A 27044-nucleotide genomic window follows, 5' to 3' on the forward strand; every position below is an offset into this window, starting at 1 on the left:
AATCTGGAATATAAACTTTGTTTTTAAACAGCAGTGTGGAGTTATTCAGATAAGGTATGAGCAGCCTAAATATGTAAGAATTTTCACAAATGCATAACTCCTTTAAAAAAAAAACACTGAAATTGATCTTTATCACTGAATTACAAACTGCAAATCAAACACCAGTGTGCACATCACAGGAGGGATGCCCATCCCTACTGCTTTCACATGCAAATAAGCTTTTCATGGGTGTGTCATGGTGTCTCCTTGGAACATGCCACCCCAGCCATTTTATCCAAATCCAAAACTGCCACTGCATGCAGGCGATTGTTAAGCACCGATAAATGCCCGTGCTCCATGACTCTCGCTAATAAATCCAACAGACCTTGTCTGTGGCTAACATGCGAGCACGTTCTCTGCCCTGATCACATGAGAGTTTTATGACACTCAAGAACCAAACCTCAAGGACAAATATAGTTTTGAGTGGTTGTTTCTGCAACGGCAGTGAGATTAAAATCCAAGTCCCCACCTATGCCATTCTCCCTTCAAATTAATTCTTTGATGGTGTGTTGGTGTGAATAGGCATGCTATCAATCAACATTTTTTTTACAATATTACTGCGAAAATGGGTTTAAATTTATTTCTCCTGAATGGAGAAAAAGGTTTGGTAGAGGATTTCATTAAGTTTAAAGGGAAAAATTGCTTTACTGCATCTCCATTTCTTTTTTTTTTTTAAAGAAAAAAAAATCTTTAAGACATGATTTTGTTTTGACAAGTTTCTACTGGTCACACCTGAGCATGGCACATTGATTACTATGTACTGTTCAGAAAAGTTTGAAACACATTACATTATAGCCACACACCTCTCCAAACATTGGATATCTGTGCACATCTTTCATGGCTACTTCAGGTTTATTAGGAGAAAAATTATGCCCAACAGTCTTGTCTGCTGCTTACTTGAGCAAATGACTTTAAATTTCTGATTAAAAGTTCTGATCAGCAGTTAGTCACAAAGCTGGGAACTAGGATATTATTATTTGTACTGGGGAATATATTTTTAGAAACAATGTATGTGGAGATTCATTTCTGAATAAGATCAGTGTTTCATGACTGCACAGTAAAGCTGCACAATACATTCAATTGCAGTCCAAATTGAACTAATGTCTTGCAAGCTGTTATTTTAGAGGTACCCTGCATTCCCCACTCTGAATTCCAGTACAATATTTAGTAAGTTGAATTAACTCTCCTTGTCTGTGCCAACACCTTGTATGGGTTTAAAAATCTAGGGTGTAAAAACTCAGAATAAGTGATGGGGCATCATGGTCACGCAGAAAAATAAAAAAAGAGAAGATTGGTTTGTGTTACTGAGATACTTTACTCAGCATTTGCCAAACAGCTTAGAAGAAACCGAAGAGAACAAAATGGAAGAGGTTTCCAAATTTGCAGAAAAATAGCACACAACACATGATATTTTGCGTTGGTTTTGATATGACAATCAAATCAAATAAGGCTCATTTAATTATAATCTACATTTCCCATGACAATTCAGTATGTCTAATGCAATTTATCATTTAGAGTACAGACTTACTAAAATATCTGGGCATTTTCTAAGTTAATGTACCATCTAAACATTCTGCTGATTCGGCTAACAATAACAGTCAACAGTGTGAAGGTTTCACTGAGTATTAGTATCCCTCAGGTGTTTTTAGTTGAGACACATAAAGCTATTAAAAAAAGACATTTGTGTTTTTTGTTTTCAGGTGCTGAAAATGTAAGAGAGAATGAGTCGGCCGCCCTTCATAAATATGAGAATTGAGGTAAGGCTCTACATTATTTAAAAAATACATAGGGTTTCTGCTTATATAACATTCTAAAGAGCTTTAAGCAACAATTATTACTTTTTTTTTGGTCTCTTAAATAAGCAAAACTCAATTTCACAGCAACTGATGTTTCACACGCAAAGTGACTTCACCTCCTCAAGTAAAATAAATAAAAATGACCAGGATGTTTCTGCTAAAATTTCAGCTGCAATTTGAATTGATTACATCAAAGCTTTGTCAGAATGTCAGAAATCGTCCCCCACTAGCAGCTAAATTAAGACGTTGACCTTTACTTGGTCAAAGTGACCCCTATCCTTATGTTGTCAGTTAAAGGCTGCAAAGTCAGCTAGTAATGATCATTCTCATCTTCCCTCTAACACAAAATTTAGCTAATGTGCTCATGCAATACAGAGCAAGCACTAAGCTAACCTTTGTGGCAGGCAATAAGCCAAAGGTTTACTGGAGGTTAATGGATATCCTCTCACTGGTCACTCCAGCTCCCAGTAGGTAAGCCGAGGTATAGTAACAGATCGCTTTGTGTGCAGCTTGGAGAGTAACACGAAACCCTAACGGCCCAGATGGAAGGCTTGGTCCCTAAAAGGTCAAGGCTATAAATCAATGTCAATTAATATTGCACTTCTTCTGGCTACCATGACCGAAGATGTACACAAAGAATCAATCAGGCACAGATTGTGGTGCCACTGCTCTGTGATGATGGGTAAAGCATCTGCATTGACAATTTGAAACTTTCAGTCTATCAATTACAGACTAACAAAAGGTCACAAGTTTGTATCAGAGGCAGCAAAATCAATCGGTTCATAAAAGTGCAGCAAAGTTTAGCTTTCTGGATGGGTCCAAGCTGCCAGCAAGAAAAAGATTAAAAGAGAGCATGAAGTTATGATGAGCAGTAAAAAACTGGGAGTCACAAGATCTAAAGGTTAGCAGCAAATAAGTGCGAGTGCATTCTGTGAACTGGAACTAAGATATATTCATCCTTTGTTCTGGGAACACGATACTCCCATATGGAAGTGAAAGTTTCCCGGGAACAGCAGGACAGGAAACAGAGGTCCGCCCACACATGGGGCAGAGTCGTCTCGGGCCGGCCTTGATGCTATCCAGTGTCTGCTGGTCACGGTTTGCATAAAGCCCATCTATGTTTCATCTCACGCACTGATGTTTACGTCTCTCACCAGTAAGCAAGTCCTGACGCTTCTGATCTTATTCAGCTCCAGCAGCAGCCTCTGGGCCTTCTCGTGATTCCCGCAGTATTCATCATAAATCTGGAAACGGCTCTTCTGCGGGACACAGAGAAAGCCACAATGAGCCAGAGGAAAAATGGCAACAAAGTTGTTGGACAGAAGGAAAACAAATAAGGGCATAAATAAACCAGATCCTCACTGTTCTGAGATGAAGTTTGAAAAATGTTCAATCATCCTGACACTTTCATTGAGCATTTACTCACAATATCTTAAAAAAGTTGTAGTTTTTCTGTGATGAGCATCACAAAAATAAGCACTAAAAATGTACTCGCCAATAATTTAGCCACTAAAAAATTGATTTTTATTACTAAGATTAAAAACTGTGCCAAAATTATGGTGAATGTCATCAGTATTTTGAAATTCCTAAAGTTTTTCTTCAGTTTTTAAATTATGATGGCCTTATCACCAAATTTGGTCCTGGGCAAAAATACTTGAAGTAGATATACCTAACATCCTTTCACAACAGAATCAACTTTTTAGATTTATTCACTAAATAGGGCTGGTAAAGAGATTTACAAGCACATGCCAGAGGCAGAGTTGTCACATTAATTTTCAGTCCTTTAGGATGCAGTTAAACTTTTCTTTTTTTCTAATCACATAGCTTCCACTAATTTCATTGGTTGCCTGGGAGGAGGCGCGTAAGCGTTAGTCGCCTCACTGTGCATTTCCATAGGTAATGAATGGAGAGGGAATGATGTCGCCTCCCATTTGTCGGGCCCATTACTGTAAGGAAACGAGAAGGGGAAGAGTCAGTTGATGCACAGGAGTGAAACTTTTTATCATCCAGTCTCTTCGGAAGAAAGAGAGAGATGCAATGACAACAAATGAGCATGCAGCGAGAAATTATCTTGCTCATTTCAACTGATTGAGTTCATTTTAATTTATTATGCGATTTATTGATTTGTTGCTCATAAATGCATGTGTGAAAATGAAAGTAAACCCTAAAGCCTTTTAGTAAATAAAACTTTTAGAAAGTTTCCCAGTATTACATTGCTTGTTAATCCATCTTTATATTTACATTGTAGAGACTTTGAAGGCTCTGCTGAACTTGAAAACCCCAAGGAAAAATGGCATATCATAACACTGAGCAGACATATACATTGTGAAATTCTTTTCACTCATCTTGAAGGACATAATGTATTTCGTGGTGAGAGTCTGTGTGTGCATCTGAAAGATGGAGGGTGGAGGGGTCTGGTCTTCCATCACATACTGTCAACTGTCTTGAAGCAATATGACCAGCAACTTTCCACCAAAGCTATTCAAATGACACCCCATGCTCCATTGTCTTTGAGAGTTGACAGCGAGACCAGATCACACAGCCTCTAAATCACTGACTACTAAGTCACAGCAGACCAATGAAAATATCCCCGTCTGCAGGCAAGCTGCTGAGCCCCAGCGGTAAAGACAGAGGTCGGAAAAACAAGTTGAGACCTTACAAAATTGAAATTCTAAGTTAACGCATTAATATCTATACTGAATTTGTTATTTCTGGAAAATTTTTAATAAATTACACGTGGAGTTTCCATTGGTGTAGTTCAAACGAGTAAAGACAGACTGTCGCAAGCATGAAACTCAAAGGATTACCCCAATTGTCATCAATCAACAGCTAACTGGATTATTTTTTATGGGAAAGTTTTTGCATGAACAAAAGATTTCTACAGTGTTGCAGAAGAGCAGTGTCTAATATGTTTTATCTCTGTGCACTCACATGATAACTTCTGACTGAATTATGGTCATAAGTTTTCAGTTTTTAGCTTTGAAGAACAGCCCACTCCCTAAATCAAATCATCTCATAATAAACCTTCTGCCATCTGTACCACAGACAGATCGTCTTTCTTTTCACCTGTCTCCAACAGAAGGATGCTCAGATTTATTACACTTTAAAACCTATAACAGCCCAGGACGCCTCAAGGATTTGCATCAGAGTAATATGATATAATGGCTCTTTGATCAGTATATCAGAGCCACATCCAGAATGTTACACATGTGCACCGTCTCATCATGAGTAATCCAGAGAGATTAATTGATGACATGTAGAGTATCATTTTATTTGCCATTGTGCTGTGGTAGATGTTAGTGAGCTTTTGGGGGAAGTTTTCAGATTACGAAGACAGAATAAAATTTAAAGCATCCAAAAGAGGAGAAAAAGGCTACTTACAAAGTGCAAAAAGCAGCGGCCGACTTCGTGGTGAGCATGAGGGTCAGGCTGCAGCAGTTCTTCCACCATGGAGAGAAAGTCCTTATGGATGGCCAGAATCTCCTCAATGTTGGAGAATAAAACCTGACAGGTGAAAATGCTGCAATATTAACTAAAAACAGAAGCAACTGTGTTTCATTGTGGCAATAAAGTGTTAAAGTTAAAGTATGCAAATTTTATAAAATAAAATGTTTTTTGCATATTTATCAAAATTGTCACTCTGCCATGACAAAAAAAAATTCAAGTTCCTCTGCCTTCCCTCTTTGTTCCTACTGCAATCTGCAAAAAATAATTAGCTGTGTCAGAAACAACCAATCAGAAACAGGAAGAGGGTCTAAGTGCCATCAATCATCCTCATGTACACCCATCCTTTTGTTCTACGCAAGGTTGAAGATGTTGGAAAACAAAACCTTATTTATTTTTGTAGCTTGTTTTTCAATTGAAAATAGAATTTAATGTTGTACACCGATTATAACTTTTGATTGTTTATGCATTCTCTAACATATCTTTACAAAAATAAAATTACACAAAAGGTGGAAGCTATTTAGAAATTATTTATTTAAAAGCTGAAAACCAATTTTTCCTTTCCACAATGTAATTATAAGTTTATAGGTTATGACTTCATTTGAAAAGCAAGGTAGATTAATGATTTTTTCTACTCATCAATCTTGCAATAATTTTAGGATACCCTGATATTACAGTCTGCTTAAATAACATCAAAGCTTGAAACTCAGATCTCTTTCATTGGTCTTTGGGTTTAAAACAAATGTTACAGATGGTATGCAAACAGCAAAAACAAAACCAAACCAACAAAAAAGAAAACTGGAATTTTGATTATTGGGTTTTAACTCTGGAGGAGTAGATTTCATTTAGCCCCTCAGTGACATTGCAGCCATAAAAACCGCCTGCTATCTAAAAAAAAAAAAAAACCCTCTCTTCACAGCGTGTTCCCAAACAAAACTTAACACACGGGGACATATTCCAAAACACGGACGTGCAGTAAATATCCTCTGAATGCGTGTTTACCTCAAAAAGTAAGCAAGCTCACAGAGAGGCTCCCACTGCGGCAGAGCATCCTTTATTATCATACATCCGAAATCATTTATAAATAGATTAGATATTTGCAGCTGTTTCCTGCATCGCCTACATCTTTCTCCATTCAGAACTTAGCTGTTTTAGTAACAAAAAAAAAAAAAAAAAACACTCCTTACTAGGACTGATTTAGCTTTGCACGTCATTTCTAAACTTTTCACAGATTGAGCTATAGAATAAATAAGGTTTCTCTGGAATGTTGAGGGCAAAAGTTAATTACCGTCAGTGTTAATTCACCAGTCTGCTTACCTTCACTGTTTCCTCTGTGATGTTTTTGTCGATTTTGGTGGCTGCGTATTGGTTGAGGCGATGTAGGAACACCTGAAGAAAAAACAAAACAAAACAGGGATTAAATTACTTCAAGGCCAACTACATTTGACACTAATTGAGTATTGTTGCACATATTCACATGTACAAAACATTTGCAATCCTCACAATTGAAATCTGATACCGCAAAACACAGCCATGTATAATTGTAGAGTGTTGTATTTCAAAGGTATCATTAAGCAGCAATTGATGTAAGATGGAGAGGTCGACAGAGTGTGAAATGAGATGGATGGAAAGAGCTTTTACTCTAACATTCCTGTATTAGTCTAAGACCCATGGTGCTACACAAACCCCAAAAATCTCAATTAATGCTTCAGAGTACTTTCTGAAAGTGATAAATTAACAAGGCGCATTTTAAACCTGCTCTCTAAAATGTGACCAGTGTGAAAATGACTCATTTCCTGAATTCTGCCTGGAGGAGAGCTTTGAAAGAAGAGGACATCCATCATCTGGAAATCCACAAAAATATTTCTGCGTGAAATAGTTGGTGTGCAACTTGGCAGAAAGAAAAAAATATATATTCGCTTATGACTGATGCCTGTCCCTTACTTCAGGGAGCCTGGGATGCATACCAAAGCAAGTTAAATCTTTGACTCTGCACGATGCAGATGATAAATTACATCACACAGCTGAAATTTCTAATCCTTTTGATCTGCTCTCCAACAAAGTTACAATCTGATGTTAGAGCCGCTCCTTTTTTTGACAGAGAGCAAGTTAAATTGTATTTTAGGTCTTTTTTGGGGAAGTGAGGTTCTGTAGTGTAGCTATTAATACTTAAGCAGTAGAAGATTTTGAATTGTACAACCTTATGCTGGAGAAACATCAATTTTGATCTGAGAGTCTAGGGTTTAGGGTCAACTATCCTATTTCCCAGATTATGTTGACAGTAACAGAGAATAGTCATGGAGAGCAGGGTATTTGTTGCCTTGTGTTTGTAGATTATGTGGATCTGTTGGCATCTTCAACTCATGAATATCAGTTTGCACTTAAATGGTTAACAGCGTTGTGTAAAACGGAAAGAAAATGAGTCAGATGGATAGACGGATGACCTCTGAATGCCATACATTACAAATAAGATACCGACTACTCAGAACAATTCCACTTCTACACATCCAAACTGCCTGATTTGCAAAGGAGAGCATGACTATTATTTTAGGCAAAAAGCTCTTTAAAGCAAAATGAGAAGAAGCAATCCCACAAAGAACATTGTGGTCCTTTGAATTAGCAAAATTTGCACCCATTCTGCTTTTGCATTCAAGCAAAATCTGAAATGTCATCAAAGGTCTCTGTGCGAGATCACACAAAGCCAATGCTTTATGACAGATGGCAAAGGAGGCACAATAGCAAAGATTCTGACAATTCACCAGCACACACTCTTATTTATCAGTGACAATAAAAAGCAACACAGTAAACATATGACCAGATAGATAGAAGTCTTTCTCAGTAGTTAACCTGAACAATGGGCATCCATTTACCGCCCCACTGAGGGCAACAATGCCATCTGTCACCCGAAGTAGCCTCACAGCAGGCCCTCTGCCCTGAGAAAACTAACATAATACATCCAAAGTAAAGGGGGTTACTTTAATGAGCAGCCATGCCAGGAATTATTCTTTTCAAACAACATCTCAGGACTGTGAAAGCTGAGAGATTTCTCTTGATTCACTTACAGCAGATGTTGAGCTGCTGATACTAATTCAGCAAAAACCCATCAACATTTCTCACTAAGTGCAGATTCAATCTCTTGTGTTAAACTTATAAAGAAAAAAAGCTTGCCAAAATTTTCTTAATCTCACTATTTTAACGCAAAGGATCACTTCAAAAAGAGCAGCATATAAGCGAGTGAATAAACTGAGGTTAGTGGTCGGAAAAAAAGGTCCGCACATAATCAGGCTCTTTGTTGTAAGGTAACTCAATGCTGATTACCATTCTGTAACTGCCTTGCCTTGCAACTCTGTCACTCATGACCATTAGCATCTGATTAGCAAGTCTAATGCATGAAAAACACCAGACAGGGTTCCCCTAGAACGCTGCAAATGCCTGACACAGTTCTTGGAATATGTGGTAAAAAGGGGAAAATATGCCTTTCTATCCCGTCTCTTCAGCTTCTCTGTCACTGCATCTTGAGTTAAAAAAAAAAAAAAGAAAGTGCACTCAACATAAAGCAACATCTGCATTTGCAAAGAATTACCTGTAGTAAATAACTGTAGCTAAATGGGGAACATTTGGAAAATTTAACTAGAGAATTTTCTGATCTTAAAAGCATTAATTATGTTGCATAATGGCATGCAGAAAGATCAACCCTGATCGGTCAGAGATTAAGCATGAGCATTCTAAAGATGAAAGGATGGATGTTTCTGCTGCTGTAAAACAGAAACCAACTTCTTACCGCATGCCTTCCAACCTCAAAATAGATAAAAACTGTGAGAAGTAGAACGAGATAAGAGCTAACCCTCTGTTTCATTTCTTGATGTGTGCATGGCTCAAGAAATAACTTGCAGAGTACCTCTTCTAAACCTTGGTTAGTAATTGTCCCAACTTTCCTGGACTGCAAACAGAAAGCTTTATTGACAGAGGCAGGAAAAAGTGTCAGCATGACTATGACCCGTTTTCCAAGCTTTTATTACCTGCAAGAAACTGCAAAACTACAAAACTCTGCAGCAAACGGACTGCACACATTAAAAAGATTTTGTGCCTTAAATAAAAGAAAATAATGTTTGAGTCAATTTCTGTCCCTGAGCACCGAGCCACAATCACCTGAATTGTCACTATGAAACCTGAGAAGGTGGCTGCACATTAAAACCTCATTAAAGTTTTCATTATGCTCCAGAACAGATGGGTTTGATGAATACATTAGGCCAATAACTGCATGCGGCAATTCATGTCATTAATCAACACCGGCCCACATGCTGCGGGCAACAAAGACACGGATGTGGAAATAACTGTTGCTTCATACTGAAGTGGTATTTTCTGAAAAAAGGTCATAATAACCTGAACTTTTATGGTCATGCTTAGGAACGGATCAGTATTAGATTCTCGTAATATGACAGCTTTGAGGGATAAAAAACTAAAACATGTTTTCACTCATTCATACAGTGTATGAGTCACTGTATGAGTTTAAGGTAAAGAATGCAACAATGTTCAGTTGTTTTATGTTTGCCCAGGTCCCTCTTGAAAATGAGATCCAGATCTCATTTTACCTGGTTAAATAAAGGAAATAAAAACAAAAAACAAAAATGAGTGTTTGATTATGATCCTTTTCAGCTTGAACACAGGTGAGCGTTTGTTTGCTCTGTCAACAACAGCTTGAGGGCCTTCCTTTTACGTTCAAACAAAAAACTCCTGAGACCAGCAAAAAAGCTGGGAATTTAGGAAAAGTTCTAGACAAAACCCGAGAAAGACGCACAGACAGTAGCTGCAAGGTTAAGAATGCAACAATGTTCAGTTGTTTTATGTTACTGACAGACACGCTGTTATCGTTAAACGTGTTTATTTTACTAACAGTCATGCTGTTAATAAAATAGCTTGTCAACAAGACATTTTGTTTAGTAGCAGCTTATTCCCTCCCTACTTGAGCTAACTAAAAGCTAACAGTAAAAAGCTGTGCATGTTGCGAGTCACAGGTCTTTGTGTTTTGCTTTTCTTCCATGTTTCCTCTCTAAATACTTCTGGGTTTTAGTTAGAAAAGATTTTGTTATATTCAGTTGTTTATTTTTGCCAGTATGGTTTTGTCATAGTAGTTAATTCCTTTTTGTTTAGTTTCACAGTTTATTCTTGTGTTCTGTGTGTGCATTTTGCTTTATTTGTCCTGGAGCAGTGTTAGTCTCTTCCCCCTCGGTTTGAAGGTTTTTTTTCTGTCAAGTTTTCTTTGTGTTAATTATTCACCTTCCCACAGGCTGCCTATTTGCTCTTTTCACAACTGTGAATCCCCTTTTTTTTACCTCACCTGAATTCAGTCTCATTTTCCACTTTTATAAGTATGTAAGCACCATTGCTGTCATTTTTCTTTGTTGGTTCATCTGCTCTACACTGATCTTGTTAATTTGCATTTTGTTTCATTAACTTCAGTTCTCCTTCCTGGAGTTTTTGGACTTAAACTTTATTTTTGTATTAATAAAAATCCTTAGTTTCGTGCAACTTCTGCCTCTGTTTGCCTGCGTTCGGGTTTTCCACAACCCAGCATCCCATTTTGTGGCAGAGCAGGTGAATCCCTTCAGTCTCAATAAAATGAATTAAAAACACAAGACCATTATGAAGCAAAATTCCTCTGGCTTTGAATCAGGCATAACCACTCAAAACTCATACCTAGTCCGGAAAAAGAATATTGGTTCATGCAGAGTGACTGAAATTCTTTCCTGTTAAATAAGAAAAAAATCTGACCACAAAATTGGAGGGTAAGAATAGTTCAGGATACTTTTACGAATGGATATTACGTAACATGCTCCTCTGGCATCTCTTCATCAGAATGCCAAGATACAATCAGCGGAAGCCAAACTCCTCCCCTTGTAAACGTTTCCAACTTTTGTCAATGAAACAGATGAATCACAGCAGCGGAGTCTGGCAAAACAAAGACCACTTGCTTCCTCAAGTAAGTAAACCAGAGACGACGTCACAGAAGGACAATGATGGACATTCCCACACTTCAAAACAAATTGCTTGCTATTTATTAGCCAAGCCAGAGCATGTCTCTGTGTCACATTGAGGTTATAGTCCTTGGAAAACAAAGCAGAGGAAAGGCTCACACGACTCAGGAGAACCACCCATAGCAACATAGGAACCTCCAATCCAAAATAAATGAGTAGGAATCAAACAGCAGGCCAAACATCAACATCTGTTAAAGGATTTAAATCAGAACAAGTGGACGACTGAATAAGAGTACGACTCAAGTTTGATTAATCGTGCAAATTTTCAATTTTAGATTCTCATGAACTCTGGTTCATGAGGAGCAAGGATATTAAGAGCAATAGCACATGTGGCACCAGTTACAAAGCATGTGTTTAACCATTTTATTTTTCAGAATGTGGCATCTGTTGTTCCCACTAGAAAAATACTTCAGATTTTGCTTGCTGGTGTGGATTCACATTGGAAAGAAAATATACTCTCTTTTCTAAGACCCACTGCCGCTTTTGTTCGCTCATAATAATAGTCAGGATAGTAGTAAACAAACAAAAATCATGTTTACTTGTACCATAGGGCGAAGCTCCATTTTACAATCAGGAGCCCATGAGTGTGCAGTTTAGCATTGCTAATGTTTCATGAAGAAACTCGCTTTAACATCTCCTCCGCAGATGGATTCTGACTATTCAAAGCAAAATGACAACACTTCTAAAAAGCCACAGACTTGTCAGCGGTTTTTGTTACATTTTGAATTCCCCACCCTTTCCTCTCGGCAGTCTGTAGTTTAGATTTAGTGGCTCTGCAGCTGACAGGAATGTTAAGAAAGATTGCAAATGATCATGTAGGTGCTTATGTAAGTAGTTCCTATGAAGGGTAGTGCAGCTGAACATATGTCAGTCAAATCTTTACAAATGCAACCAAGAAAGGCTTATGGTGAAACATTTGCACTACTACCAATGTCACAAATAATAAAAAGGAAATTGGAAAGAAATGAAAATAACATATTTATGATTTTGTTTGTATTGTCATTATAATCCTTTTTAACCAACTTACCAATTTTGTGTAAATTTATGGTCCGGTTTCCGTTCAGAAGTAGCAAAGTTTTTATAACCACTGCTCTAAAAAAACCTCAGAAAAAATATTGTTAGAATAATCAGAATGTTAGAAAAGTGTAAAAAAAAAAAATTGAAGATGTAAACGGTCCAAAGCTAGCACCAGAAACAAACAGCTTCTATGTGACAAATCCCCCTGTTGAGCTCATTAACACAACAGTGGAAGTGCTGTGCATCTCTCTGTGTTTTTCCTACCATCTATATTCTTCCTAGAATTGCAGCATAAAATGCTGTGATAAAACGCAGCAGGTAGCACGTGAACAAGCAGTTCAGCGCCCTCTGGTAACAACCTCTCAAAGCACTTTAGTCACTCAGCTTGCTTTGGATTAAGCGAGAAGAGAAGCTGGAAAATCAACATCGAAAGGGACAAAAAAGGGCTTACAAAAAGAGTCTTGGTTTTCTAATATAACATTTAGGTGTTTTATGTCCTGTGCTGCAAATTGCTTCTCAGCCCAAGGACAAACATAAAGAGTTTAATTTTCTGCATGATGACACACAAACAGACCAAATTCCCCTCAAGAAAAAAAGTTCTGCCCAGAGACTAAGACCACCCATCCAAAAACAGAAAAGTTTATTGTATTTATCATTATGTTAGAAATGACTTGTTTGTGATCACTTGTTCTAAAGTTATGTCATTATCAGCTTTGTGTGAACAACAACTAACCACAACCAAATTCCAACAACTTCACATGTGCAAAGGCTGGCCTGCCCACAGGATTTGCAATTAGAAGTCCAGCCTATTTCAAACATGCATGACCAACCAGATAAACATGTAATGTACTCTTGATTAATTGTGCTGCATGAAAGATCCCAGCACTTTGCAACTTTATATTTCGTCAAACAAAAATAATTAGGATTTAGCTTCTAAGAACTAAAGATTGACTTTAGCTGCTTTTCTTGGGCTGCCAAACAAAAGAACTTGGTGACAGAAAAAGTTAATTGCATTACTGCATTTGTGAGAATATTTATGATTCTCTCACATAAAAGTCAGGTTTTGTGTTTGAAGTAGAATTTTTAGGCTTTGCACATGACATGCAAAAAAAAAGTAAAAAAATTATTTCCTTTGATGTTTTGGTGTGAACCTTAAGAAAAATCACAAAAACAATATAAACTTGTACATATTGTTTTTGTGATTTTTCTGATGTTTGGCTCCAAATTCACCAATCCTTGCTGAGCTGTTTGAAGTAAACATGCAAGTAAAATTAACATGAACACATTTCAGCAGCAGTTTTAAAAACATTCTGGACAACACTCAATAAACTTCAGGAAAACCAGTTGTTAAAAATTCAAAGCAAAAGTCCATACATTATTTGAAATATAAATCATCCTAAAAACCCATTTCAGAAATATTTTTTTATCCAGTAGCAATGAAGATTGCTTTTGTTTTTAACACATTCAGATTTCAAGATCCAGATGATGAACATGATGCTAATGAAATTAGAAAAGCGAGAAATCTCAAACAAATTAGGAAGAGAGGTTTCGAACTGTGAAACTTAATTAGAGCTGGGAGGGGAGACTTGTTGCAAATGGGAGACGGTCTTTGGTGAGCCGGCTTCCAATTTCAATGTGTAACCAAGCAAAGCATCATCCACTGATGTTCAGGTGATTCCCAGCAGGGCTGCACACCAGCAAAATCCTATTGATCTACAAGATGACTGAGCAAAACTGTCAGCTTGCTAATCCATGGCGCTCTCCCAGTCAAGACTGTCTCACACACTGCTACTGTTCATCTGATTTTAAACCTTCCACGCCATCTGCAGAAAGGGGCCCTCTGCCATCCTGAGAAGCAGGCCTGGCAAATAAGAGTGAAACGGGCAGAAACTAAACTGGACACCGTCAGGGAAGGACTATGGTCAGCTTCTCCCTTCGACTTCCCGTGTCTGCACACAACCAAACTCTGGCAGCAACATGTTCATCATGTGTTTGTCAGGAAGCAATCAAACCCTGGGGCAGCATTCGGTACAAATTTCTACATTTAATCAAAAATGTAGAAATTTTAAAGTATAATCAAAGATATGAAGAGGAAGTGTTAAAATGGTCGGCTGGGGGAAAAAATACAAGACAGAAATTAATGTCTGCAGCTAGTGAGACAGAGAGACACTTACTGGAGTCTTTAAACCTCTACAGTAAATCCTATTCAGCAACATAATTGGATCATTTAGAGAGCGTTTCCCATCAAGTCGGGCTGGAGAGAACTGCAGCAGCTGATCTCTGACATGAAGGCTGCTCACAGAGCTACTGCTGAGCCCAGAATTGCTCATACTCCTGGGACTGGTTTAAAGTAATCCTTTAATTTGACCAATACGTTTCTTCTGATTGGAAATAATATTTCAGTTTTGGAATGGCAGGGCCAGACCCAACTGAATTTGGAGCCAAACATCAGGGTAATGGTAAGGAGATCTGTTTCCAACCTGAAAGAACTGGAGGTTATAACAAATCATCAAGAACTCCACTGGAAACACGCAAAACGTTAGTCAGCAGTTATTAAAGAGGTTCAGTTGCTGTCATGCCAAAATAATGTCCTTTGTTTATTAAAAAGGCAATGAATCCTTTTTAACTAGCCTTTGAATGTGAATTTTTTTATTTATTTATTTCCCCACAAATAACACCATATCATATTGCCTTATACTCATCTGTGAGATAACTGACTCACATTTCTTCAGGAAAAAACTATTTGGAGACTGAAAATAATTAACTCTCGCAGAACCGCAAAAAAAATTATGAGCTTTTGTCAAAAAAAACCTTGTAAAACACAGTGGTAAGGATCCTTTTCTTCAGAGAGAGACAGGGAAGCTGGTCATATTTAGTGGGAGGATGGATGCAGCTACAAGCACAAGCAATAGAAAGGTTTGAGCCCAAGAGACTTCAAAATGGAAGAACTTTCGACTAAGACAATACAAGGGAACTCAGTAAAAAGGTATGTTTTTTTTTTAAAGGAATTTATATTTTGTTTGTACAACTAAGCACACTTTGTTGATATAAAATCCTATTTGAAGCTTTACAGTTCTGACTATAATGTGGCAAAATGTGGAGAAGTTCAAGGAGAACACTAGCCTGGCCATTGTCTTTCTGTGCAATATGAAAAAATCTGACATACAGCACAGTCTGAGCTTTTTTCCCCTTTCACTTAGATTCCCTCCAGAAGATATAACGGGCCAATCAGCCAACAGAAGGAGAAGTTGTGAACGACGACCTTGATTTCTTTTGTGTTGTTTTAGTATTGTAATAGGCTGTAGTTTTAGAAATGGCAGCTGAGGAAGTGAAGGAAGCTGTTCAGGCTGTGTCAGCCATGCTTCTAAATATTGAATTAACATCAGCATTCACTCAGCTCTCCTCTCTCTGTAGTTGAAGACGGTTGTTTACAGTGCAAGCAATTTCCAGTAAGCTTCATAACATTGAACTGGCACATACACCACAGGCAAAGTTTAGCAGTTGAGTAAAATTTAAAACCTGAACAGAGTCTATGCCTCCAGGGAGCAACCACTTCTCAAAAGCCAAAAACCCAGACCCTCTGTATGAAGCAAATAGTGTAGGATGAGGAGAACGCTTATATTAGCACAATTTCAGTTAGTATTTCAATCTATTTTTGTCTCCTATAAAAATGGCAATGTTCAGGAGTACACTTTCTGCACAAACATTTGAGCAAGTGTGCAAATGTCTTTGACACAAGTGTGGAAAACACAGTCCCTTGTGAGGATGACCTCCCTTTCCCCATCCTGACAAGTGTTTGCTGCCACTGTTTTATGCCATGTGACCAGACACCTGCCACAGGCCAAATCAAAGGCCGCCTTCTCCTCTGGGCTTAAAGACAGCAGCACCTCTCTGCAGTGAGTGTGGTGCTGTAAAGTGCAGGAATTATAAGTTTGCATGTGTGCTTTTGAGCAGGAAGTATGTAGCACAATGTAAAGACGGGGAGGTCCAGGAAGGAAGGAAATCCTGCTTCAAAACTGGCATCTGTGAGGAAGAAAAACTGAAACACTCAATCCACGGTAAGGCCCCACAGGAGAGAGGGACAGAACTAAAATGAACAGATACTACACACATTAAAGATTCAACTCAAGCAGACTTTCTCATGGCTTAATCATTTTTTCACAAATATAGGAAACTACTTTTGGCAAAATTACATTTAAAAACTTGCTAAATCTCCAATTATTTCCATTCATATCCATTATTTCAACCATTTGAGACTCAAGCCTGATCTAAAATTCTCTGCAGGAAAGGAGAGCTTACTTTCTAAAATCAATCCTTAGGATCCTAAAAGACAAATTTGATGATACTTACATTGATGTAAACCTGCACTGTGGAATGCATCCTCTGTCAAATGAGAAAAGTATCAAGAAAAACAAAAGGCACACTATGAAAAAAAGTCATTTTGAAGTCATGGATTCATATTGTAAAATGTGGGTTACTTAATGCGGAGACTGTGAAATTAAAATGCAAGTGTGCCACTTCACTGAGTTCAGAGGCCTCACAGGGGGGACAGACACAGGAGAGAGGCTGACTGGATGCATGGAGAAAATCTAATTAAAAAAGGTTTAAAGAAAGAAAAACAACACATCTCACCTTGCTTCCCTTTCACCTCTGCTCTCAACACCTGGAAGATTATTTAGCTGGAACTGACTTTCATTTAGTTTGGATTGTGAACGGAGGTCAGGATTCAACGCAGCGACACAAAAACCATACAGCTCCAACTTCACAGGCACAATAATACAAATTTTGTGAGGAGAAAGCAGGAAAGCACTCCTCAGTTTCCAAAAGTGTGGACCGCTATAGGGATAAAAATAAAAATAAAACAAGCACAAAGGAACAAGTTTGACTGTGTGCCAATAATAAAACTCTTGCTTTGATTATAGAAGAAGCGTTGTCCTTATGTACCCAAGTGATACATCTTCAGGGTCACAGCCTGTTGCAGATACAAGGAACTTCTCTAACCCTTTCAACAACTCTGAGGACAGAGATCTGGCCCACTGTTCTAAAGGAAAGTAGCTTCTCCACAGTCCAAGATTTGACAACACTGCACCAATCAAATTAAAAATAGAAAATTGATTAGCGAAATATTAAAGCCACAGTATGTAACTTTTATTTTAAAAAACATTGTCATTTTGTCGTGACAGTGCCAACTGTACATAACCAATCAGAGCCACTCAATTGCTCCCCGTCTCCTCCTCCTTCCCAGCTTCCTTGCTCTCTGCTACCACTACAGCTATAGCTAGTTAGCATAACATTTCTCCACCATCAGCACATTTAGCAGCACATTCACAAGGTTGATGCTCCTCCTAGCGCTCATTGGTTGTTTTTGTTTGCTAGTGGTGCATTTCTTCGGACAGCAAATGTCTCACAACATACTGTCATGACATGTTGACAGTTTAACAAATATCTTAAAAAACCACACATTTCTTATAGAAGTTACACATTTCAGACCGTCTTGATTTCTTTAATCACATAAGAACACCTGGACTTACAACGTTCCCTGTAGAATAACGACCCGCCTGCAAAAAATGTCCATTCTTCCCCTGTTTTGATATCGGAGTTTGTGTCTTTTGTTATCAAAGGAGTGGCAGGCAAACATGACCTTGTTTCTATTTTGCAGGAAAGGAAGGAAAGTACCAACATCTCAAGATGAACACACAGGAAACAGATAGGAACAAGAGGCTGTGACCTTCAAGATTATGATATCCAGAGGCATGAACGTCTCTGACCCCCTTCCTTGACCTAACCACTGTCTGGATCAAATGCTACAAGCAAAAGAAAAAGCAGGCAGCCTGGCTCCTGCTAAAGTAAGTACTCTATTCAGGAAGTAAACAAAGCTACAGCCCAGAGAGCGAGACAGAGTATTCAAATGCAAACACACAAAAATGGTTTAGAGAACTACCTAGATCTCTGGGAGGGAGTAAATGCTCTTTTTCTGTTTTCGTCATTAGGCATGACTGTCTTGAACTTCCTACTGCCCTTTCTGCAGACACAACATTGATAAAAAATAAAGAGTAATAGTGAAAAAGTAATAGGGACTTGCTTGTCATTACAACAGCAGAATTAAATACAAAATAGCTAAATAGAAAAAGCTGTCTTCTTGTTTTAAAGGTCTTAAGCAGATGTTTTCACCTAGGAATGTTTTATAAAAGAATGACTCAGTTGTCTCTAATCAAATATATTTAATTTCTGTTGATTTATAGTCTAAAAATGGTTTTAAACATTGCGCTCACTGTAACGATGCTTTTGTTAAAGTGGGATCGAAGCAGAGGACCCAATTAATCCATTACCAAGCCCAAAGGAATAAATTAACTTGTGGCTCAGATCTTCCTCCAGAAGCACAACATAAAAGATCTCCCCCACACACTGAAACCTTTTTGCATTTTCTCTCTTAAGATCTTAAAATGCATGAAAATTGAGGAGGTCGTAGTTCTTTCACCATTTGGAACTGGGAATAAATTAGAAAATACAAACATTTTCTAACCTCTATAGCTTATTTTTCCATACTTGTCTAAACCTGAAACATCCTGAAGTTAGATTCCAGACTATTCCAGGCTTCTTTAAAACTGCATAAGAACCCTATTATCCCAGCATGTCTTTAAGCAGAGTCTAAATTTCTTCTTCCTATTGAGCCACTGTTGAGATTGGCCGTCATTTTATCAGCTCAGAGCGGTCCAAGACAAACACCGGCGTTCACCTCCATCCACTATCACAAGTTATAATTGTCCATTATGTGAGATATATATACACAAATGTTTCCCTGGAAGCTTCTTCTGCTCCCAGATTATTCTGGAAGCTTGTTGTATTTAAAATGTGGGGGAAATTATCCAAAGAAAATTCCAAGAAAAGTCAAAATTAGACTTCTGAGTATCGACACCGTGAAGATACAATCTTGATTTTCCCACAAGAGAGTGAGAGACGTACACTATGAGCTCAGACTTTCCCAGAACAAAAATCTCTATGACCTGAATGTTAAAACATGTGTTTGGGGTAAGCATTGTGTTTTGGTCCTCCAGATCAGGAGAGGCAATCTCTGCACCTTGGTTCAACCTTACCAACCGACCAGAGCCTCATTGTTCTGCAGCAATTTCTAACCTCAGGGGAATTCCTCCTCCAGGAAATATGGCTTACAAGAAGCCCAGCCACTCATACCCTTCACCCTCCTGGCACTGTCTGCTCTGTGATCTGCTTTTCCCTTTCACCCCCTCTAATAATATTCTGCCTGCCTCTGTCCCTCCAGGATTAGGACACCCAATGGCAGCATAGGCAGGGGGTGGATACCCTCTGACCTCTAGATACACAGAGAATTGTGACTCCTATCTGGCTTGTGTTTGGGAAGCCGGGGTCCTGTTATTCCTCCGATCAGATAAAGGTCTGTCCTGTGACCTCTCTCCACAGTGGGGCTTTTCTTTGATCATCTTTAATATCTTCCATAAAGCTCACCAGGGTCTCCCCAGGAAGATCAAACTCTTCATTTCTAACAATCTAACTTCTTTCAATACCATCATCAGATAAAATACATTAAAACCAGTCTCAATCTGAAGCTTCAATCCAAATATTCTCGACTAGAACAAAAAAAGCCTCACAAGGATCTGTCACCTCTGAAATTAATCCCTGCCACAGCCCAGCAAGGGAGATAAAGGAGGGGTGGCTGCATTCCCTACAAAACCCCTATCTGTTCTCGATGCCAGATAGTGCTCCATCCTCTGTTTTCTTGTCCTTTGTTCCAATTGGAAACATCTGGATGGTGGTGGCAGAGGATTTGATCCAGATCACCGTGCGTTGTTTGAGAGCATCACTGAAAATCAAGCATTTTGCCTCACAGTGTCTCCTACCCAACCTAACTTTGATGTAAAGCCTTTAGAAGGACAGCGTGTGCCTCGAGACATGTGGTGCCAAGCCAGGTGTCATCGTGCTAATGGTTTTCATTCGAGTCCACCTGTGATGTCTTTGGCATAGCTTGCACCATATGGATCTGATGAGATGGGAAATGCGTTCTCCTGTGTTGCAAGAGATGTCATTACAGGACACAGTTGTAATCCTGCACATGACAGGAATTAGTAAAATTGGTGTGGGAAGCTCCATTACAGCCGGTTAGATTGGATGGGGGAAGTCTGTGAACGTTAATGTTCAAGTTCTAGATTTAGATATTATTTTTGCAATTAGCATCTCAGTTGACTTGTGAAGGCAATTGGCAGCACTGGATTTTATTTGAGAAAACATCAAAAAGACAGCGTATGAATATGCATATATGCATATTTATATGCAGACTGCAACACTGCTGTCAGTGTTACCCCATGTTTTGTGAGTGACCTGCCCGCCACCCTATGAGCCTCAAACATCCTGGGGTGAAACAGAGAAGAGGATCATTGCAGAGATCTGGCTGTGCAACTGGCTCTTCCAATTTCACACGTGCAAACAAACAGAGATCTTAATCAAAAGGCCTGCAATACAAACAAGACAAATGATAGATAACCTGTACACAAGACAGCAACGCGCAAGGATAGATGAAACCCTGCAAGACTTTAATGGGTCCGTTGTTGCTCTGCAAGGTAGATGCGCCATGCATATTAAGCAGATTGTCTACTTTTATTTGTTTATTTGTCAGGGGATAATCGGTTTTGAAAAAAAACAAAAAGGACAAATACAGTCTGGACTTTTTAAAAACTCTTCCTCCACATTATGCAACACTCACCGAGAGGAAGTCCAGTGTCCCAACATAATCCCGTTCAGTCTTTAAAAGTTCATTTAGGACGCAGACTCGCAGCCGGAGTTGTTTCTCCTGGTCCTTCCCGCTTTCAGCTCTGTGTTCACTTCTGCTTTCTTCAGTCATTCTGAGGGGACTGTGGATGTAAAGAAACGCTATTTTCTTCAGCCGGTCGCGGTTTCACATCACCAAGTTGAGTTTAGAGGCGGCAGGAGAAAGTTCGCAACATGTTCAGAACCAGCAGCCGGTGTCTGCGATGGAAAGTCCTCAAAAAGTCCGGGAAAAAAGTCAGAATATGCGAGGATAGTAGCTAAATGGAAAGCAAAAAGTTTAAAAACATGAAATAAAAGAATAAAAAGGCAGGAAGAAATTAGCACAAGGTGTGTGGCTGAGCAGTGACAAAGAACTGAACTCCAGTTAAAAGTTGAGTCCATGTGACTCCTGAAAAACTTCATCCTACTCCAGCAGCCTTAAAAAGTGGGGACCGGTTAAGTAGGTCACAATGCGCACAACAGCTTCCGGTTAAATGTTTCAAAATAAAGGCACACGAGTTTCCAAAAGGCCTTTCAAATCGTGCTGCAAATCAACAGACGTCCCATCACAGACTTTTACTGCGCACAAACATCTCTTATGTTTCCCACTTTAACAAAATCCTGTTAGGCTGCTCTTTTCTCCTGATCAAAACCAGTTACTGCAACAAAATACTTGTTCCTTTCAGCTTATTACATTGAAAGTCCCTTTAAAAAACAAGTCTTCTTTTGGCTTTGTCTTTCAGGAAACTAGTTTTTATTTTTGAAATAATTCAAATAATCTCATAGACTGATTATTTGAAAAAACTTAGTGAACTGTGCTTAAGTTGGAATACATTTAAATCAGAAAAAAATTTAAAAAATTTTAGTGGTTACTTTTGAAAGTTTGTGCGCATTTCTAATTGCTGAAGTCACTTTTACATGTTTTTTTATTTTCACTTTATGCACATGTAGTTCTAAAATTGCAACAAGAAGTAATCTAACAGCAGTTAACACTGACCCATGCAGGTCAAGGTTCATCCAATCAAAAAGTTGTTCATGTAGAAAGTGAAAGGAAACCAGCATCAAATTTATATTTCTTATAATTGGGTTTGTTTTAGATTTGTTTGATGTCTTCATTTTGCTTCAATGTGAGTGTTATTACAACTTTTTTTTCTTACTCATGTTCAGGATCTCAAGGTGTAGCTATGTAGAGGAGAATTTTCTCGTCTTTATTTTTTTATATATATATACAATGAGGTTTGGTTGCTGTTTCTGGCCATGATTTGAAACATGTTTCGCCATCAAGTCGTGAGCACCCTGGATGAAAATCAGTTCCTCTAAGTCAGAACCTGTATTACTCAACTGCTGGACTGTTCTCTGCAGGTCAGAGTTAAGTCTCTCCCTCAATAAGAGGAGTTCAAGTACCTTGGAGTATTCGCTTCGTTTTACTCAAGATGGTAGGACAGAACAGAAGACGGATCCTCATCTGCAGGGAATCACAAATCAAACTACAAAATTTAATATACCTTCCAACCTTCACTGACAGTTTTGAGATAAGAAGAATAAGATCCCAAATATAAGCATCTGAAATTGCCTTCCTTACCCTTCGACATAGGATGAACAACTCTATCATCTGGAGGGAACTCAGTCCAGATGCTACTCCTCCACTTTGAAAAAGCTCAGATGGTTTAGGCAGCTGATCAGGAAGCCTTCAGTGTGCCACATTCAGGAGGATTTTTTTCAACACAACATTCAGTGCTTGTTGCACTGAAGAGAGTATCCAGGGCAGAACCACATTTTCCTGATGGTACCATGTTCCCCTAGTGATGTGTGAATGCCGCGGGGGAGGGTTGCTGGGATAGTGGTCTCTAGATTTCCAAGAACAGATTATAGAACATATCAGAACATGCTGTTGGCATTTTTGACAGGTGTAACAAAAAACTACCAAAGAACAATTTTTTCTGCTTCACAAAGCATAAAAATATTGCATCAGCCCAAACAGTTTAACAACACTTGAACATTTGATTAATAAATGTTTGTTTTGTTCTCTTTGCATCATTCAAGCCTCGTCTTCTTTTCTAAAACATGTCTCGAATGGGTAAAGGTGGTTCTCTGAGTTTGAGATGGAATCATTTGTCAGTTTGAGGAGAAGAGAAGCTGACAATGTAATCAGGACATTAATGAGTTATTGATTAGTCTGTATTCGGGCAAATGTTGAAGTTGTAGTAAATAAAGTTCTAGGAACAGAAATCCATAACCTCAGATGAAATATGCATGATGCATTTGGTGGAACAAAAAAGGAGCAGCTTGTAGGAGTCATGTCCTTTTGTAGCCTATGCATATATCTACCAGTTGAGTGTGCTCAGTGATATTTTCCAAGGATTTAACTCCTGATACAGACAGTAGGTTGGATGTGAAGAAGCATACAATGTTCAGACATACATTCATATGCTTCTGATACTTTTACATGACATTGAGGCAATCAGGAATGCAACAATTGTATGTGAATGGCTGAAACACATAACCAGGGTAAAGAGGTAAAATTTCCACCTGTTGCCAGCCTCTATAAATGCAAACAATACATAGAGACATAGAGACGCTACAACTACTATCTCAAACAAACCAACTGATGGTAACCAAACTGGAGGTGGAAATCAAACCAACTGGAGGTGTAAAACTTAATTAAACTACTTGGTTTTCTGAAAGACTGAAGGGGAGAGACTTTTTTGTTTCAAGTTTATCTTAATTAGTTCATTTTGTCATTTAAATATTTACTTATTATTTGTGCTAAGTCAATGTTAGTTTTGCTTTATTTATTTCATAAGATGTTTTTAGCTAATTTTGTATTTGTTTGTTCTTTTGTTATGTTGTGCCTCCCTCTTGTGGTAGATTTAGGTTACTCCACCTGTTCAGTTAGAGTTCAGTTGACCTCAGTTAAATTGGGCCCAAATTTGTTAAGTATCCTTTTGACTAATTTTTGTATTAAATCTTTAAGCTTTGTTCACCATTTTTTTTTTTTTTTTGAAATTTTTTTTTCTACTTTGAAGAAGTTTTGTCCTCGTTTGAGTCTGGTTTCTGACTACAGGGATAAGGGAGAAGATTTAGTACGGGACATTTGGGTTGAGTAACTACAATTAAATGTCAAAAGAACAAAATATAGATCAACACCAAAATGCAATTGTTTTATCTGCAAGCCCTCAGTTGGTTCATTACGTTTTGCAATGTTGTCACTTTCCTAAAATCAAATTTTGCTGAAAGTGATTTTTATTTCTATTTTTTTTTTTTTTTTTGCAAAACTAACTTTTGGCAAATGATAATAATAATAATAACAGGGTGGTGATATTCAATTTGTATATTTCATGTGGGAAAAACCTGCTCACATAGAGTCTCATCTCTTGCCTGCGTCAGTCACAGACAGCATGATCTGCACTGTGAGAGTCTTTCTTGTCTCTGAATGGCTGCATCTCTCTTTGGATTACTCATTTGGCTCCAGTTTCCTTGCAGAGAACGTGAGTGCAGAAGGAAAACCTCTTATTTTCAGAGGAAACAGGGTGCAGGTGGCCGGAGAAACGGAAAGAAAATGTGTTCACGGACATGCTGTGATATGTCTGGGACTTTTTTTTAAGGAGGAAATGTTTGTTATTCTTTTGGCGATATGACTAAATAGGGGGACAGTAAGGCCATTATAATAGCCTTCTACAGTATTTTGCAGCACTATTCACACCTCGTGAGCATTTCCACATTTTATCATGACACAACCACATATTGTATTGTATATTGACACAACCACATATTGTATTGTATATTTGTGGGATGTTAGAAGTGCATAATTGTAAAGTGAAACATTTAAAAACTATTTGTGTAGAGTATAAATTTTCAAAAATTGCAGCTAATCAGTTGTGTTCAGATTTGTTCTCATCTAAATCCTTCCGTTAAGCCTCTGGTTTAGGTTGTTGTCTTACTGGAAGAAGAGCCTATGTCTCAGTCTTAAGTCCTTTTCAGCCTCTGCAAGGTTTAGTTATAGTCATTCGATGAATTACATTGCAAGTCTGTGCTTCCCTGCAAAATTTATTTTTTTTAAATGAGATTTAAAAATGGGCTTCATAGCCTGGTAAATCTTGTCATTTTAAACTGAACCGATCTGAAACTGAAGTCAGACAAATTTAACAAGCAATGAGTTGCACAGATCACAACAATGATATTTAATTAAACAGCATGTGTTTAATTAGGACAGAACCTCCACTTGCTCGGAGCTGAAAACTCCCCGGGTGCTCCTCGCTGACACAGAACCCAGGCTGCCTGTCGAGAAGTCGGCTAAGTGTTCGTGTATTGAATTAGATACAGCAAGAGTCTTTTGCGCCCGGATAAATAGAAATACGATAAACACTAAGCCCAGCTTTCCTTTCTGAGAGAAGATTTCACTGGGAGCCACTATGATGAGGCGGGGATTAGCATCTCAACTACTGAGGATTCAGCCCAATCCCTTTTTGCAATAAATTCATGCAACTTCGTTCCACAAACGGCCTTGTTTTATCCGAGTCCTTACGCCGCAGAGGTGCTGCAGGTTTTAGAGTCGGTTTTGTGATGAAAGACGTGGCTTTCAAACACATTGATATGTGGTGTCCTCTGGTGGTCAGATGTGGTACGACAGCCTTCTCACGAGTTTCTGGTTGAAGTGTTTTCGAAGTGATTCTCTGCAACTACCACCAGAGGGCAGTGTTGTATTTCATTGGATTAAAAATTGCCATGCCTTCCTTGGAAAATAACTGAAATGAGGCTACTTTTGTTTTTCAAAAAGGCACAAAACATGGGAAATATTTGCAACAGAACGGTACATTCTGTTGCAAATGTAGCACCTGTTGCTTTATACATGTTGATACATTTAGAGCATCATTCTACACTATTAGAGTTGACCACTCTTGACATTGGTCTGTTGAATTGCTGCTGGTGGCATCTGATACTTTTACATGACATTGAGGCAATCAGGAATGCAACAATTGTTTGTGTATGGCAGAAACACATAACCAGGGTAAAGGTTATGGTGGCTGGTGGCTGCTGGTGGCATAAAGTGTCCGTGTATTGAATGACTTATTGTATTGAATGACTTATTCAATCTCAACCCTTCAGTCATCTCCTGAAGGGTTGAGAACAGCTGCAGGGTTTTCACTATTTCCACAGATCAGTTTAATTATCAGTTCACTGAAAAAATTTCTTGCATAGCAGGAAAATCAGCCTAATTTTTCTGATGCAATTACACAAATACAGATCCAATTATTTTTTAGGCAGCATTTAATGTGTGTACAAAGCATAAATCAAGCCAAATGAAATAATTTAATTTAATTTACAGAAAAATGACTTGAATTGACTAAACGTCTGCAATAAAGAAGTCATTCTAAGCCTCAGAGTTAAACAGGGTTACAATCACAGTACTGTGGTTAGTTTTCACTAATGCGTGGTGCAGTGGTGTGCAACAGGTCAAGATAAGTGGCGTAATAGAGTCCTGTTTTTTTTTGCAAACACCAGCTTATTTGTCTGCAAGTATAAAAGGTCTTTTGATTTTTTTAAGTCAAATTTGTGTGCTTTTTATTTTTTATTTTTTCCACTCAGGAAGATCACAAAGATCCCGTCAGCAGAAAATATACAGTCCTGGCTAGAGGTAATGTAAACCGAGTTAAATGAAACTTGCAGTTTTAAAATAAAAGATCTATTCAAGTACCATTAAAATAAAAACTAAGAAGAATACTGTCCTGTTGTTGACAGCTGAACAAAGGGGTTATATGATGTGGAATAAAAACAAATAAAACAACCACATACTTCCAGCTTCCTGCAGGACTTTTTATGACAGAGTTAGCGTTTTATAGTTTTCTATGGTTTTTAATGAAGAACCTGCAGCAATTTGGTCATTTCTAATATTCCACTCATGTTTTAAACATCTCAAAGTTTTAAGGTTAATCAA

General features: G+C 38.2%; 1 protein-coding gene across 1 annotated transcript in view; it reads right to left on the bottom strand.

Moving 5' to 3' along the window:
- The window catches only part of prex2 (phosphatidylinositol-3,4,5-trisphosphate-dependent Rac exchange factor 2), a 90323-nt gene extending 68802 nt beyond the window's left edge, over window positions 1-21521 (bottom strand). Inside the window, 4 exon segments of the mRNA XM_055037609.1 lie at window positions 2990-3094; window positions 5217-5339; window positions 6597-6668; window positions 21066-21521. Of these exon segments, the coding sequence (XP_054893584.1) occupies window positions 2990-3094; window positions 5217-5339; window positions 6597-6668; window positions 21066-21203 (438 nt within the window). The 5' untranslated portion in view covers window positions 21204-21521.
- Between the last annotated feature and the right edge of the window lie 5523 nt (window positions 21522-27044).

This window comes from Poeciliopsis prolifica, unplaced genomic scaffold (genome assembly GCF_027474105.1).
Source record: "Poeciliopsis prolifica strain line A6 unplaced genomic scaffold, Auburn_PproV2 SCAFFOLD012, whole genome shotgun sequence".
Classification (NCBI taxonomy): Eukaryota; Metazoa; Chordata; class Actinopteri; order Cyprinodontiformes; family Poeciliidae; genus Poeciliopsis; species Poeciliopsis prolifica.